Raw genomic sequence first — 17,461 nt, 5'->3', positions numbered from 1 at the left:
GTCCAAAAACGGGGTTTACCAAGATAAAATTAGTCTTATTTGACTACTGACGATAATTTGAAACCTATTTTCCTAAAGTAATATTCATTTCTTCATGTTTAAACCTTTTTTATAAAAAAACCCCTGATCTTATACACTCAGACTTTAGTATTGTTCCCTGTGTGCATGTCATTCTCTCTGTCTTTCTCTCAGCTGAGGGCGGCACATGGGGCGAGTGAGTGTGAGAGCGAGCTAATGAGCTCACTTATTTGTGTTTAGCATTCACTGCTGCAATGTTGGGGGGAGGGGCCTGTGGATGATTGACAAGTGGGCTGAGGCCCCAGTGGGGGAGGGTCAGAAAGGGTGTGATTAGGCAAACAAAAGGTATGTCATGGTAGAATGGAGAAAGAGAGGAAACGAAAGAGAAAGATCTGAAAAAGTGAGCTAATTGACCCTGCTGACCTGCGGCTGGTCATTTGAATACACTTTTTTTTCTTGAAAAAAATTCACGTTTGATTACAACACATGGAAAAATCTGAATCGATAAAGAATGGTCTCTCATAATTCTTTATTGATGTACTTAATGGTCTGCCTAGTCCTGAAACGGAAACGTTTCGAGTAAAGCCAAATGGCTTTCATCAAAATTCCAGCATGGTGTAGGCTATATGATAGTTAGGGTGCACTTGTGCAAGAAAACCTCCTGTGTGCATTATAAATTGTCCTACTGTGAAATGTCAATCATTACCGATTAACGGTGCCCTTTAAAGGATAAAAGATGGGGGAGGTGTCACTGTAGAAAACATCTAGGGGTCTTAGATACAGCCCAGTGGGGTTCAGGTTACCAATCACTGTTATTGATAGGGAAACTCGACACATTCACACAAGCTGTGTACATCAGTGCTGTTACACACATTAACTTTTGGAAATGGCCCAGAATATTGTTTGTAATCTTTGACAAAGATACATTTACACCACTACCTTTATAATTATAATAATAATAACAATAATAATAATAATAATAACAATAGTAATAATAATAGGCCAAAAAATAATAAATAGGTGATTAAAATAAAAAATTAAAATAAAAGCTGCAAGTGACCTTGTGCTTTGACTGCAATTGCTACTTAAAATCTCTAACTAATTACCTTTTAAATTTTAAATTGGTTTTGGTATATTCTTACATAAAACCTAAACGCTTTTATATATGTGCTGTGAGATTATATATATTAATCCAGTCACTAAATCCTTTAAAAGCCATTCTAATATGATTATTTGGTGCTCAAGAAACATTTATTATTATCAATGTTGAAAACCTTTGTGCTTTAATGAATAGAGAGTTCAAATAGAAATCTTTTGTAACCTTATAAATGCCATTACAGTCACTTTTGATCAAATGAATGTATCCTTGATGAATAAAAGTATCCAAAAAAAAAGAAAGGTACTGACCTTAAACTTTTGAACAGTAGTGTATATAATGTAACAAAACACATAAAATGTGAATGTTCTTTGTCTCGCAGTATAAAAAAATGTCTCACAGTTTGTCATGCTTTACTCTGCTGCCCCTCACAGGATGACTGCAAGAATTACGTCCGTCTGCTGGAGTTTTTGGGAGATGGACGCATATATGCATGTGGGACATTCGCCTTTGATCCCCAGTGTGCTTTTATTGTAAGTGTGCATGTTTCCACAACTACACTGACTCAAGTATTGTCATACTATTAAGTAAGACAGTTAAAAAGAAATGTGTGATGAAAAAGATGATGAAATGTGAGCACATGCACAAAATATGGTGGGTATGCATATGCTGTGTGTGTATGGATTGTGGCAAAAGAACTTCAATAAATCTGTTACCCTAGAATGATTTACATTTTTCCACCTGCGGTATATATATATGACCATAAGCACGTGCCTCTCTCTCTCTCTCTCTCTCTTTCTTACTCCTTTCTTGATCCCATGTTTGCTAATTTCTTTTTAAAATTATGGACAGACAATTAATACATTTGTCTTTGTTCTCTGCCTCGTTTAGAACATCTCTTCATTCACTCTGGAGAAACATGATGATGGTAGCATGAAGATGGAGACAGGGAAGGGGAAATGCCCCTTTGAGCCCAGCCAGCATTACACCGCTGTCATGGCAGGTAAGAAACACATGTACATAGCTATCTAAATGAGGGCATAGATAATTAAATAGGTGATTAAAATAAAAGCTGCAAGTGACCTTGTGCTTTGACTGCAGTTGCTACTTAAATTTGAAATTGTAGATTTAGTCTATTATTGTTCTGTACACTGTAAAGCTAATTATATATGCTAACCAAAACCCTAACCCTAAATTAAAACTGCATTTTTAAAATATATATATATATTTTTTCTCCCAAAATTTTGGCCGATTGAGGATGTGATGATGCTTTCTCTCCACTAAACTCAAACCTCACAGAAACATTTCTGCATATTTAGATCATCATTAAGCAGTTTGATTTAATAAAATAGTAAAGGGTCACACTTTAGTTTAGGGTCCATTTCTCACTATTAACTTTTAACTACGACCTTTGCCACAATAAACTGCTAATTACTGCTTATTAATAATTAGTAAGGTAGTTGTTAAGGTATTGGGTAGGATTAAGGGATGTAGAATATTGTCATGCAGAATAAGACATTAATATGTGCTTTATAAATACTAATAAACATCCAATATCTTAGTAATATGCATGCTTATAAGAAACTAGTTAATAGCGAGAATTGGACCGTAAACTGAAGTGTTACCAATTAAAGATAAATAAATACATAGATAAAATATGTGTTTTTCGGTTTTACTCCTCACCTGCTGCTCTCTCTTTCACTCATTCAGGAGGGATCCTTTACACTGCCGCCACAAGTAACTTCCTTGGCACAATGTATGACATTTCCAGGGCAACGGGCATCGAGCAGGAACGCATCCGGACTGAGCAATCAATCAACTGGCTTAGTGGTAAGACACTCATCTATCCATCCAGACACATGGATTTACACATTAAAGCCATCATTTGATGTGAATTTACACCCAGATTGTTTATAACTACAGTCTTCTTGACTCCTGCTTGTTTCTGAACTCAGATCCAGAGTTTGTCAGTTCTGCCTTCATTCAAGAGGACGAGAAGAACAATCCTACCGGTGAAGATGACAAAATGTACTTCTTCTTCACTGAGGTGGCTAAAGAATATGACCTCTACACCAAAGTCAAAGTGCCCAGAGTTGCCAGGGTCTGCAAGGTAGGAACTAGACGTGTGTTTAGTGTGTTTTCTTGTCCCTCTAGTCTTTCATGGCTTTGCCTGTGATGTCTCAGAGGGATGTTGTACAGTAGTTCTGCTCTCAGTTGAAATGTTATGTAATTGTACTGTTCCACTTGAGTTAATATTTCTTCAGTCATAAAGTTCCTATTTTCTTTGCCATCTGTCTGTGTTTCATCACACATTTTATATCATATCTGATCTATTTTGGTCTCTCGCTCTGTTTTCTAGTCTGATGTAGGTGGTATGAAGACTCTGCAGAGGCGGTGGACGACGTTTCTAAAGGCTCAGTTGGTGTGTGAAGATCGAGCAAGTGGACAGCGATTTAATGTTCTGACTGATGTGTTCACTGTACAGCACCAGCCTGGAGACCCCAGCAGCACACACTTCTATGGCATATTCACCTCACAGTGGTACTTTTATCTGTTTAACCTCTGACCTGACCTGACCTGACCAGAGCTTCTGAGCTGATCTCATCTCTTCAGAATAATTTTGTTTCTTTGCTTTTCTTTTCTCAATTGATCTTGTGTGTGTTCTGATGTGTTGATATTTAATGTGTAGGGAAAGAGAGGAGCTGTCAGCTGTGTGTGTGTACAGTCTGGAGGAGATCACTAAGGTGATGAATGGACCCTTTAAAGAGCTGAAGAAGAGCTGTGAGAACTGGATTAATCCAGAGCCCATTCCAACACCACGACCAGGACAGGTATTTCTTTCTTATTTCATGGTATTTCCCACATTCCCACATTCTTTAAATGTTTGGTTGTAATTATAAACATACTGGTTTGTAGCACAAATATGTGTACCAATTACCACACTTTGTAATTCTTCCAGTTATTTACCTTGTAATTTAGAAGTATTGTACATTCCCAGAAAATAGCTTACATCTGTATTGAAAAAAGAAGGTGGATACAATACAGTATGGTACAATTTTATGATATACTGTACATTGTACCTCATCATTCAATATTAGATGATACAGCACATATAGTACATAAAACACAGTACACATATAGTACAATGTTGTACTATTCTATGTTATATGTTATTATACTATATGCGTGTGATAGCATTGTATAATAACATATAAAATAGAATAGTACTATACTCACACTATATTGTAAAAATTATTGAGACATCCCTCCAAATCATTAAATTTAGGTGTTCCAATCACTTCCATGGCCAAAGGTATATAAAATCAAGCACCTAGTCATGAAGACTGCTTCTACAAACATTTGTGAAAGAATGGGTCGCTCTCAGGAGCTCAGTGAATTCAAGCATGGTACCATGATAGGTTGCCACCTGTGCAATTTGTGAAATGTCCTCACTACTAAATATTCCACGGTCAACTGTTAATGGTATTATAACAAAGTGGAAGCAATTGGGAACAACAGCAATTCAGCCACAAAGTGGTAGGCCACATAAAATCACAAAGCGGGGTCAGTGCATGCTGAGGTGCACAGTGCGCCGAAGTCGCCAACTTTCTGCTGAGTCAATAGCTACAGACCTCCAAACTTCATGTGTTACTGTTCTTGGATTAGCTCAAGAACAGTGCGTAGAGAGCTTCATGGAATGGGTTTCCATGGCAGAGCAGCTGCATCCAAGCCTTACATCACCAAGTGCAATGCAAAGTGTCTGGGTTTGGCGGTTGCCAGGAGAACGGTACTTGCCTGACTGCATTGTGCAAAGTGTAAAGTTTGGTGGAGGGGTTATGGTGTGGGGTTGTTTTTTCAGGGGTTGGGCTTGGCTCCTTAGTTCCAGTGAAAGGAACTCTTAATGCTTCAGCATACCTAGACATTTTAGACAATTTCATGCTTCCAACTTTGTGGGAACTGTTTGGGGATGATATAATACAAATATGCACGTAATCTACACATTGTAATCCTAAAGTTGGAATAAACTACATGACTTTTGCTCCGATTTTTGCCCTGATTTTCAGCCTGGTGGAGTCCATGCTAGTTGCCCAAAGTCATAACCAGTCTGCAGATTTCTCAAAAATTCAATTCATGTAGTGTATGATGGGAACAGCCTCAGACTATGATTTCATCTATGTTTTATGTTTTAAGCCAATTTTAGAACACTTATTGTAGTGTATGACATGCCTAACTGACTATAAAGCCACTGTTGCAATATGTAAAGGACCATGTATACCTACCCAAGACCCATCCACATGCATTTGGCTTGATTTGTTTTGTTTGAGCAACTACTACAGTTAAAGCTCATGTTTCTGCATGAGTTTATAATGTTTGGAATAACTTATAATGTGATAGTTTGTGATCCTCTGTCGTAGTATGTGATGGAAAGTTTTTATTTTACAAAGTCAGCAAGTGTAAGTGCTGTCTAGTGTTTTAAAATCTTTTCAGATTTTCAAGTCGTGTAGTGTATTCCAGCCTTTACGTTTATGTATTTGGCAGACACTTTAATCCAAAGTAACTAGGGATATACAAGATATACTGTATATTGACAGTGAAAAAGTGAAAGTGACGTGAAGGCCAAGTATGGTAACCCATACTCTCAATTTGTTCTCTGTATTTAACCCATCCAAGATAGTGCAGTAGTGAGTAGATGTGGAGTAGTGAGTAGTGAACACACACACACTGCAAACCATGCAGACACACCCGGAGCAGTTGGCAGCCATTTTTGTTGTGGCATCTGGAGAGTGATTGGGGGTTAGGTGCCTTGCTTAAAGGGTTACTTCAGTGATTTAGCATTAAGCTTTGTATTTAAACTGGGTCATTTATGCTGTAGAAATGTGAAATTATTTTTGAATTTGGTGCCTTCTAGACTGAGAAAAGACAGACAATGTATTTTTGTCTCATGTGGATGAAAGACAACAACTCCCAGAATGCACTTGCTTCGCTGCCCTACAAAGCCACTCCGTACACCGTCGTTTTGATCTTCATAGTAATACAATCATTTCGTTCAGTTAGAGAATAAACACTACAATTAAAAACTGAATGTGTCTTTTCAATAAAGTGTGAGTGAGCCGAACGAAAGTCACGGCACAGACGCAGCAGTGTCAGATTTCATTCGAGCTGAGCAGAGCTGAGGTAACGTTAAGCGCCAGTCTGGCACGTTTTCAGATCGCATATGGAAGCTAAACTATCACAGGAATTCATTGAAAAGTTGAAACACTCACTTTACTCTGCACCGCTCTCCGTTATGATTGTCCGTGCGGCCGTCTGTGTCTTACATTCTGTGCGTGAGATCTCTCCCCTGTGGGCGGGTTGATAACATGCGGAACAGCTCTATCTAGTGGCTGTAGTCTTTAGCCTCTGGCCAAAAAATCCTCCGAGGACGCAAAATGACGATATTTGCGTCATCTGAGGATTTTTTCCACAAATAAAATGCATAATTCTCTCGTCTCAGGGGGATATGAGGGGGGAAAGTACCATATTTTGAATATACTACGGGTTTCTACTGATACAAAGCCTAATGCTAAATCACTGAAGTTACCCTTTAAGGACACCTCAGTCCTTTCTTGCTAGTATTGAGAATCAAACCCGCAACCTTTGGGTTACCAGTCTGACTCTAACCATTAGCCCACGACTGCATGGCTGTATATTATCAGTATATGTACTCCAAGGACTCCTTGACCTTTGAGTTGCTTGCATTATGCTTCACTCACTACTAGCATTACTGTTGGCTTTAAATCTGTAATAATCCTCTCTTCTTTTATCACTCTCAGTGTTTGAATAGTGCTCTGAAGGAGCAGGGCTTTGAGTCCTCTCTGAAGCTGCCTGATAAAGTGCTGACGTTCATGCGTGATCACCCGCTCATGGAGAACAGTGTGGTGGCAGCACCATTAATGATCAGAAATGGCATCACATACACTAAACTTGCCGTTACCTTAATAACATCCTCCAGTGGCACGAAGCAACAAATAGCCACTGTTTTGCACCTTGGAACAAGTAAGAGAGATTAAACATAAAATGTAAAAAAAAATGTTTTTAAATTGTATAATTAATTGTGGATTAATTAATTTTACAATTATAATTAATTGTGGATTTGTGTGTATTGATATGCTTGATTCAGTTTAATAATGTGTGGCTTATATACATGCATGTGTATTTATAGATCATGGAGAGCTACACAAAGTCGCTGTAGTTGGTCCAAATGCAACTCTTATTGAAGAAGTCCCCTTGTTTTCTGCACAGGAGCCAGTGAATAACATATTGCTATACAAAGTAATCACATACTGTTTTATAATGTTTTATTGTAGTGTTTTTTGTGATATAGAACAATAGTGCATCTTTAACCTAAAGACTAGTGAATGCTTAACCGACACTCTGTCTTTCTCCTGTAGAATGAGGCTCTGGTGGGCTCTCCTCTCTCTCTGGTGAAGGTACCCATAGTCGGTTGTTCTCTGTACTCTACCTGCGAGGTGTGTGCACGTGCCCGAGGCCTTGGTTGTGTATGGAGGCATAAAGAGGGAGCTTGTGCTATGGCAAAGTATGTTACACACAAACACGTATTCACACAAAGACATATGAGGACTCACAAAATTCCTTCCTTTGTTCATTGTCGTCAAAACAATTTAAATTTATGTTTCAGGCCTGGGGAAGTGGTAGAAGCAGAAGATTTGGTCAGGCAATGCAACAAAGGTGAAGGTAAGTCTGACTGTGGTATTTAATGTCTACCGTATCTGGTACTGTAGAAACACAGACAATAATTTAATCTCAGTGTGTGTAAATTTCAAGAAAAAGTAGCTCAATGTATTTTAAGAAATAAAAACTAAATATACATACAGTTTTATGAGAAAATGTGTATGTTAATCTCCATTCTTGAAGATTAATTTGCAATTGTTTTGCATCTTTTTACACCCCCTTCTCCACACCATTACCTTTTGTTGCTTTGAAATTAAATTGAATTACTATTATTATTATTATTGAATGGGATTATTTTAATGATTATTAAAAGTGCTGTACAAATTACATTGGATTGAAAATGTAAGTAAAATAAAAAACAAATAAAAAACAAATATATATGATCCCAAAAAATAATAATAATAATAATAATAATAATAATAATATGTATATATATATATATAGAATAATGCGTGAGGAAAATTCAGCTTTGCTATGACATGAATAAATTAAATTTTTAAATATATTAAAAGTCATTTTAAATTGTAATACAATTTCACATTTTTTAATAGTTTTTATTGTATTTTTGATCAAATAAATGCAGCCTTAGTGAGCATATATATAGCGATAGAGAGGAAGAAGGTCCCACATCCTAACAGAGGCATTATTTTGGGGGGTCCTTGGCATTTAATTTTTTTGCAATGAAAACTAAAATTGTATCCCACTTTTTCTCTGTAACTCTAGGTCTTTGTTCCCCACCTGTAATTGAAATGCGCGTCGAAGAGGGTCTGCGCGTCCTGCTTTCTTGTGTGCAAGTGTCTCCTCGTCCTTGCCGCTGGGAGCATCCCCCTGATAGTCACACCCGCCGCCACAACTATGACCTGGAGGTGCAGGTCACAGCAGATAGCCTGGGCACCTACATGTGCCTATGTGAGGAAGTGGGCAGAGATCAGCCACCCTGTCGCAGAGCCGAGTACCAACTGACCCTTGACAACCCCAGCATGGAGGGGAACGTGGCCATGGCGGGTAGCCGACACTTCCTGGCCTCGCACATCATTTTTTTCGTCGCAGGTTTTGTATTGGGTGTCATCCTGTTGTTTATAATTTACAAACGGCAAGGTGGCATGAGAGGGAGCGGGCACTCATCGTCCACTTTGGAAAAAGGCCGGGACTTGCTTCCTTCTACAGACACGCCGCAGTCTCCAAGCAGTGCCAGTCTGTTGTCGGAGGCTGTTCCGTTAACAGAGAAAAGGAACGGGACGCTGAACGGTCACGGACACAGCATGCACCAGGGCGGGCACAATGGCAGGCATATTTATACCAACTCAAGTGGACTGAAACTGCAGGAATCAGCTGTGAACCTGGCTGAGGAGATGGACGGTAGAGAAAGGGCGGGGCCAGATGGAGAGGAGGAGGGACTTGGGGATGTTCTTAGTGAGATGGAGGAGGAGTTTTCTAAGATGCCTTGCCTAAGAGGAGCACCACTGGCACAGTGTGAAGAAAGCTCTATCTGAAGACTGGCACACACGTGATTTTTGAAACTAAACTCTGTGAAATTCTCACAAACACAGATGGAGGGCTGGAGGAGAAGAGGAAAGCAGACAATCAAAGAAAAGATACACATTCCAAATATACGATTGCGCAGTTACACAAAGAAGCACATACACAACTGACTCCTCTACTACTCCATTACATCACCATCCAGTCCATTCACTCCTGTGTACATAACATGCTGTGTAGATCTGTGTCTATTCTACAGTTTTTGCATGTGTTTGATCAGACATATGAGCGGAACCACGAGCAGGCTCTTTTCATAGCACTTTTGTGTACCATTCTTAAAGCCATGCGCACAAACGTGGACATACACAGTCTGTGCATCTGTGTGTGTGTAATTCTGTAGTTGTTTCCTCTTTAAGGATTCAACGTCCAAAAGGTCCGCAGACCAGACCAGAGCAGTGCAAAGCTGTGAAGAATCTGCCCATCCTGGGCCGATTACTGAAATCAAATTTGATTTGTCACCAAAAAGGGCTCTGTGACTGATGCTTCACAGCAGCAAATAATGACTGAATGACGGAGATACTGGGAACATGATGTTTTGCCTTACAGATAAAGAGGTCTGAGTACTGCTAATGAAGGTACTGTGGCCTATGGCAGGGCTGGATTATAGGGTCTTTGCCAGGGAAAGGGGCCCTCAAAGCATACAGTACGAGCTGATTCATTGGGCACCTTGGTGTAAGATATATGGAAATAATGTCTAAAATGGACCTCCAAAGAGTGTGCCCTCATGGGACCATGATCCGGTCCTGACCCGTAGTGCCCAAGTCTTAATGGAGAGAGAAAATGCGTAACACAACTATTTAGCAATCTTCTCTCATTAGGAGAGAGCATGTCGAACCTGTGAACTGATAGCAGATGGTGAGGATTGGACTTGGCCACTGCAAAATAAACCAACCACATTCCCAGAGCAAGGCAGTTATTCTTCTCTGGAATGGGACTGGCGGTGTTTTGTGGTGTCAAACCTCTGCCATCGTACAGGGACCAGATGTAGCATGTTCTGTTCATAGGCTAATCATCTGCACAGACAAAGGACCACAAGATGATGGATGTCGCTTTAAATCGTTTTGCATGAAATTGTCAAAACGGAAATGAAGTGTGAAGGAAATGTTTGATTGTTTTGAGTTTCCCTTTAAGGACAGAGAATGTGCCATTTGAAGGTATATTTATCCCCACTAAAGTGCATGAGATAAAGTAGCTATGAATACAGAGCTACAGATTTGTAATACAATGATCAGGGGCTACGGCGTTACCTAAAGCACTCCTTGTACAAAGAGTGTTCTATATATGTAGCCATAATGATGTATGTTTCAGGAGTATGTAAATATCTGTGAATATAAAAGAAAATGTGAGAAAGATCAGAATAAGCGTGTTTTTATTCTCTCTTTTCACCACTAGAGGTGGTGCAGTCCCACTGCCATCTTAAATGTTGGACGACATTAAATGCCACATCCTGCCATTTTCCATTAGAATACATTGGATCTACCTTACGTTCTCCATTTATTTATTTTGTGTTTTTTTTTGTAAAACAAATATTTGTAATGTCAAACAAAGTGAAGGTAACACTCTGGATTATGTACATTATATCTTGTCTTCTGAATAGAACTCTTTGTCTGCGCTCAGTAAAATAATAAAAACAGGTACATTTAACCCCATTAATTTCTCTTTCACAAAATCCTGATCTTCTTTTGAGTTTAACATGCCTTCACCCTCTTAATGTACCGTAATAAATCTGCTGTAGTTAGACTTGTCCACAATGGTTTTATGTTAATATTCATTAAAAAAATAACAGATCAGTTAGTGTTACATGCTCTTTGTTGTTTATTCTCAATAAATAAATATGTTAATTGATGTACAGATATGTTGTATTCTAAGTTTCTATTTTTATAATTTATATATGATGAAGATAAATGTACATTTGTGTTTGAAACATTTATTGAAGGTGTTTGTGTGTGAATGGCTGTATGTGTGAATGCCTTGTGATGCTATTTGGAATAAAATAAAATAAAACTACCTCTCAAGACAGTGTTTTTTGATCATTTTTGAACAGCATGTTAACAAAAATTTGAAAGATTTAAAAATCCCAACATTTTATTTGAATAAAACGGATTATTTGCTAGTTTATCTCTGTAAAAGAGTGTCCAACTTCTCAAGTGATTTTCATCAGGTCATTTTCATACTTTTTGTACATTTTTTATGATGAATTGCATGTATAGAATTTTTTTATTTTTTTTAAACAAAATTCACATGAGAAATAAAGAGGAAATAGATTTTTTTTTTAAATGCCAATGGTCTCAGAAAATGGGTTGATGAATATGGAAAAAATAATAATAATGATAGTAACAAATAAATAATAAAAAATAGTGTGTTGAAGTACTGTTACTTTTCCTGATGTACAAACAAAGATTGATCATGAAAGACATCAGACTGTGCTGTGGGTCCCCTTACAAAAAAAGTATAGGCTACTTCAAGCTCATTTTATTAAGTATAAGTAAAGTTCAAGTGAATTTTTTTGTATAGCCTACTAGACTAAATCGGCCCAGTTTTAAGCAAAAGTATACTTTAAGTGTAACATTAATAAACTTTGAGTGTAGTAGACTTGAAAGGGTTAATGGATTTTTGTTTATGTCACATGTACACAACTATTTTACAACCACGTTTTTTCATTTGCATTCCAAATGTACTAGTGAACTTATATATACTGATAGTCTAGTCAAATACTTGTAGCACATTTGTTAGTTAATGAAAGTACACTATGAAGTATACTCTCAGTAAACTACTAGTTTACTTGTAAGCTTTCCAAGGAGGTCTCCCATCCAGGTAGTGACCATTGCTCAAACCTGCTTAGCTTCAGGGGGCTATCAGTTTTGGGCTACAGGGTGGCTTGCGATAAGCCTGTACTTAGGATACTTAGTTATACTTTTAAGTACATGTCTATCAAAAATGGCAAAATATTTAGTGGTCTTTAAATGGTCTTAACCATTTTAATAACACATCACTGGTTAGAAAATTCCAGACAGCTTTTTACAGAAAGAAGAGTCTGTAGCCTAGTTGAAAAATGCTCCCAGTTCATTTAATTTTAATGTGAGACCAAATATTCAAATCTGGACTCTGATCAAGACCAAAACATGAGCCTGATGATGGATTTGTTCTCAAGCCACTTCTTGGTTGCTTTTGCAACCAACCAGGCATGAACATTGTCTTGTTGAAAAATAACATCTGATCATTCCTGTTTAGATAACAACTTCTCATTTGTGGGAAGCAAGCCATTCTGCAATATTCTCCTGTAGGCCTACTCCAAAACATTATAACTTTTCACAGTGAAGTAGCTCACCAATACTAGCGGCTAGAAAGGCTCCCCACACAATGACACCTCTTCCTCAATGCTTCACTGAAATGCATTTATGACAATATTTCTCAGCAGATTTTCGAAGACACCGCTCTGGAGCATCACCATGCAACTTATGTTTCATGATTTGAAACACAATGATGATAGCAAACATGATTTGATACGACATGATTTGATACTTGAATATCACTTGTAATTCATCACACAACTTCCCATATTTTGCCAAAAACTCCCCCCCCCATGAGTGTACCTAATTTTAATATATTTATAAAAAGTTAACTGAAAGTAATCTTTCTTGTTTTTAGTTTAAAAGAAGTAGGCTATAATAGCACACTTGAATAAGCTTCTATTTTGTAAGGGTTATCAGACTACAGCTTTAACTAAGAGACAATAAGAGAATAGATAAGCCTGTGGATATTTGTGGATGTATTTTCGTCTATTATTCAGGCTCCTGACAGCCGACTAACTGTTTTCAGATGTTCCTGAACTTGATTCCATAAAGGGGCGGCACCAATTCACTCCAAAACAGTAAACAGTACATAAGTGCGTAGAGAAAGGAAAAATATTTTACCTCTATTTTCGAGAGAATTTAGGCTACCTCTTTAGGGGATCAGCAAAATGGCAGGTACGTTTATTCTTCCTCTTAATTCAGTTAGGAATGCTCATGGGAATGCTTCAGGAATGCATCCAAAAATGAAATCCACAGATTTATTTATGCTGTTGAATTGAATCAAAACTAATATGAGTATGGCGATTTAGCTTTATTTTCGTGTTAATAAATGTAAGTGTATGAATCACTTTAATCATGAAACTGTCGTCGACAGATGAACCACAGATTGAGTCTGGAGAAGATCACTCCGGAGAGATTTTGGACATCCGATTTCAGAAAAACCCCAATCAAAAACTTAAATACCTGGAGGCTGAACCCAAAATACTAGGAGTGCGTGTACTTTTCAGCTGAACCGCTGACAAACCTTTTTTTGTGCTCTCAAACTCTTGTTTTCATGGATGTGAAAAATGACTAACTGTAGAGCTACACACTTTTTTTCCGCAGATTGATTTTTTTTTTTTTTTATAAACATGGTTTAGTAACAACACTTGCACATTTATGGTTAGCCTAAATGTCAGGCAAAAAAAAATATAGCCTAATACCCATGGTTAATAATTTTCGTAAATGTGTTGTGGTTCATTACAGGTAACGCAGATTGTGTTGGCTGTGTTTTATACATCTGTGATCGTGGTGTTATATGTGAATGACATGGCCATGTATTCATGGACAGTGAGTGGCATTGCCTCCATGATCGTGAGTAGGTCTACACTTCACATGTTGCAGAATCATTTGTCATCTTAACAATATGTATTTCGTTTGGTTTTCACTATAAAAACAATATATAGCTATAGGGGCCAATTAATGAATTAACTAGGCCTATATTAAAATAGAAACGGCTTATTTGATTAAGCTAAAAATAAACAAATATAACACTGAAACGAAAACTGCAGCCTCTGGTATTGCAGGAATATAGTATTGGATATAAGGGAAGACTGGGGTTAGTTGTCACACTTTTCATTTCAGTGAATAAAGCCAGGGCTCAACGCTAAGGGTTTTTGTTGTTGCTCGTTCGGGCCAGTAGCTCAAATTTTAATTTGCCCTGAAAACATTTTCACTGGCACCTTCACACACAAAAAATAATAATATAAAACACAGCAAAAACTACTAACAAACATTGACAAGGAAACTGTCATAAATAAGAGTTTATTTATTTGTTTAGGCTATATATAATTTATCTATAAACAACAACAAAAAACAAGTAAAAGATAGAAATTAAATAAACAGTGTTTTAAGTTTTTTCGGGTAGGTCTAAAAATAGTTATCATGTACAGAATTTGAATAAACAAATGTAAAGTAACAATTCTCTTCATTGTATAAATTAAATACCAAGTTCTGCCATGAATATCTCGATGGCGTAGGCTGATGGGTCCTTAACCCATCATTCCTCTGAAACCCTTCACCGTCCCCAGTTCCACCTGAATAGATCTGCTACGAGTAATTTTATATATGCTCTTTGTATAACTAATACATTTTTATATGCTATTTATATTTATATATTGCTCACAGCAGCATATCTGCTCATGTATTGACAGTAGCAAGTTCCTGTACTTGCAGCAGTAGCAATAATCTACAACAGCAATTATCAACAGCAGCATAGCAGATCTATTCCGCCAAGACCAAATTCATTGACATTGTCATATCCATTACCATGCTAAAAATCTTCTGATAGTTGTCATGATAGAAATATAGATGAATCCTTATTAAAGTTACAAAAGTTATTCAGTCAAGAGCAGTGAGTGATTTTCTTTTGTTTTTCGATATACTTTAAGGACACAAACAGCAGCAACATCGCACGCAACACAATGTGCTATAATATAGGTTAATATAATAATTCCTTAATTCTGCCCTTATTTAGTCATTCTTAATAAAAACAAATATTATTAGAAGCCTATCCATTTCTGATAATTCCAGCTTGCTATGGTCGTGCAGGTTGTTTACGCATTTAACTCATGGCCATGAGAAATAGATGTCGTTCCCTCAACATAAAGAAGTCGTGGCGACTTTACATCACGTGGCCTCGACATAAGGATGCCGTTATCTCGACAAAATGATCTCGTGGCCACTACTTATCATGTTCCTACGGGTTTACATGGCGTTCCCACAAATTAATATCTTGTGGCTATGACATATTATCACATTAATATACTGTGGCCACAACAAAACTAAGTGGACCGAACATGTCCCCTCCCGGTCACCATACAATACAACAGATCAATCATTCAGTAAATCTATTTTGAAACAAGTTCAACCCTGAAAATGTGTAATAAATGAGAAAAGTCAAGGGCTAAAATCTGAATGTTTTCTAAGGACAGTGTATAGTATGTCCTGATCTTTCCCTTTTATAGATGATTATCGCTGGAAGTCTGGCAATAGCTGCACAGAATCTTCACCTCCCAACTGTAAGTTTTCAGATCATAACATTTTGCCAGACACATAAAAACGTGTGTATTAGTCATAAGCAATTTGATTTAATTCAATAAGGAAAAAATGACCTTGGTGCATCCAATAACACTGTTTGTATTTTATTTATTTTTTTCAGCTGAAAGCCTGTTTAGGAATGCAAGCTGTGGCCTGTTCGGCCTCTGTGATCTGCATTTTCATGCACTTTAATGTTTTCCATAACACATTTCATTGTTGGCTGGCTAAAGAAAAATCTCCCCAAAATACAATATGTATACATTTACAAGTAAGTCATACAAATGTATTGCAAATGAATAATTATCATATGGTATTCTGGGTAGGGGAGATCAGGATTGGTTGGCACACAGTTCATTTTTGGTTCATAATGCTGATTTATAGTTGAATTGAGTTAGCTTCATAACTGATGAACTTTGCTACAATGACACTAAGCTGCTTTGCAGCTGAAATTGAGTTCGTTTCATAATGGAAGAACTTTGCAACATCACTATTATTATTTTCCTGTTCATTACTGTGAAGCTGCTTTAAAACAATCTGTATTGTATAAAGCGCTATATAATTAAATGGGACTTGACTTTTTGATCTTTTTACCCACAGACTGGTTTTGAAAATTACCTAGCATTACAAATGCTGGTGCTGGCAGTCCTGATTGCCCTTTCAGCCACTTTAGCTGCATACTGCTGCAAGGTCATTCAGTGCTGTACTCCCACGCCGAGTGTGGTAAGACACTGTGAACATTCAAACTGTAAATCATTTTGTAAGATATGATAACTCACTAATTGTGTTTGTGTTTTCTTTCAGCCGGTAATCACGGTTATCAGACCTCCAGATCCTAGGTGAGGACAATTTCCGTGATAAGACCTTCCTTCAGAGCCTGGAGAAATATACATATATCCACAATATATATATATATATATATATATATGTAACCACTGTTTGTTCAACATGTATAAAACTGATCATTCAAATCTAATATACATTTAAGGTATCTGTGAACAGTGTTAGGGAGAACGCATTACAAGTAACTTGAGTTACGTAATCCGATTACTTTTTTCAAGGAACAAGTAAAGTAGTGCATAACTTTTAAATTGACAACAAAGTTACTTTTTCAAATAAGTTACGCAAGTTACTTTGTTTTCCTATTTATTGACTGACACGTCTCCTGTCCCCATGTTAAGAGAATTCGGGAGTAAGATGCAGAGGCGTTGGGTGCGCTGTGTGTAAACATGATGGTTATTGTAGTCTAAATGTGGGCATGCATTTACACAACTCACTTGCACAAAAATAGATTCAGTATTCCTCAAAATGAATAAAAACAGTGAAATGCAAACTGGCAGTAATTAAATATGTTAAATAATACACATGTACTTGATGCATTTTATGTATTTAAGTCTTTGCTGCTGACCTTAGATGATTCCATTCAATCATACTAATAAGCAAAAATGACTTTAGATAAACATCACTTTGTTTTCTTTTTTTGCATAAGTAAGTGTTGAACTTTCTTCTCATGTGTCCTATTCTTCTGCAATACAAAATGGCAGCACATCTGAAAGGTTTGTTTGAGCTGCTCCCTCTACTGTACAGGCGTGAATTTGCATTTGCAATCAAGTAAGCCCAGCACAGATGAGGAAAAAGTAACTCAAAAGTCATTTACTTTCAATTACTTTCCATAAAAAGTAGCAGTACAATTTTTTTTTTTTTTTAG

At 37.2% G+C, this 17,461-nt stretch overlaps 2 protein-coding genes across 3 annotated transcripts in view; both read left to right on the top strand.

Annotated features, from left to right (window-relative positions):
- The window catches only part of sema4f (sema domain, immunoglobulin domain (Ig), transmembrane domain (TM) and short cytoplasmic domain, (semaphorin) 4F), an 81,721-nt gene extending 70,323 nt beyond the window's left edge, over nt 1–11,398 (top strand). For both annotated transcript variants that reach the window (XM_079837728.1, XM_079837729.1), the window contains exons 4-14: nt 1,549–1,647; nt 2,006–2,117; nt 2,825–2,944; nt 3,070–3,224; nt 3,474–3,655; nt 3,804–3,945; nt 6,928–7,150; nt 7,317–7,426; nt 7,546–7,691; nt 7,794–7,849; nt 8,570–11,398. In XM_079837728.1, coding sequence (XP_079693854.1) covers nt 1,549–1,647; nt 2,006–2,117; nt 2,825–2,944; nt 3,070–3,224; nt 3,474–3,655; nt 3,804–3,945; nt 6,928–7,150; nt 7,317–7,426; nt 7,546–7,691; nt 7,794–7,849; nt 8,570–9,339 — 2,115 coding nt within the window. In that variant the 3' untranslated portion in view covers nt 9,340–11,398. The remainder of the gene's footprint in view (nt 1–1,548; nt 1,648–2,005; nt 2,118–2,824; nt 2,945–3,069; nt 3,225–3,473; nt 3,656–3,803; nt 3,946–6,927; nt 7,151–7,316; nt 7,427–7,545; nt 7,692–7,793; nt 7,850–8,569) is intronic.
- Nucleotides 11,399–13,215: 1,817 nt separating this feature from the next.
- LOC307121094 (uncharacterized protein) lies at nt 13,216–16,634 on the top strand. Its single transcript, XM_079808511.1, has 7 exons — nt 13,216–13,353; nt 13,553–13,668; nt 13,924–14,031; nt 15,684–15,737; nt 15,878–16,024; nt 16,354–16,476; nt 16,558–16,634. Exons 1-7 carry the CDS (start codon nt 13,347–13,349, stop codon nt 16,594–16,596), a joined length of 594 nt encoding a protein of 197 aa, XP_079664637.1. The 5' UTR covers nt 13,216–13,346; the 3' UTR covers nt 16,597–16,634.
- The last annotated feature ends 827 nt before the right edge of the window (nt 16,635–17,461 follow it).

The sequence above is a fragment of the Gobio gobio genome (genome assembly GCF_949357685.1).
Source record: "Gobio gobio genome assembly, chromosome: 2".
Taxonomy (NCBI): domain Eukaryota; kingdom Metazoa; phylum Chordata; class Actinopteri; order Cypriniformes; family Gobionidae; genus Gobio; species Gobio gobio.
Note: the sequence above shows the minus strand (reverse complement) of the source record. Positions and strands in the feature narration are given on the sequence as shown.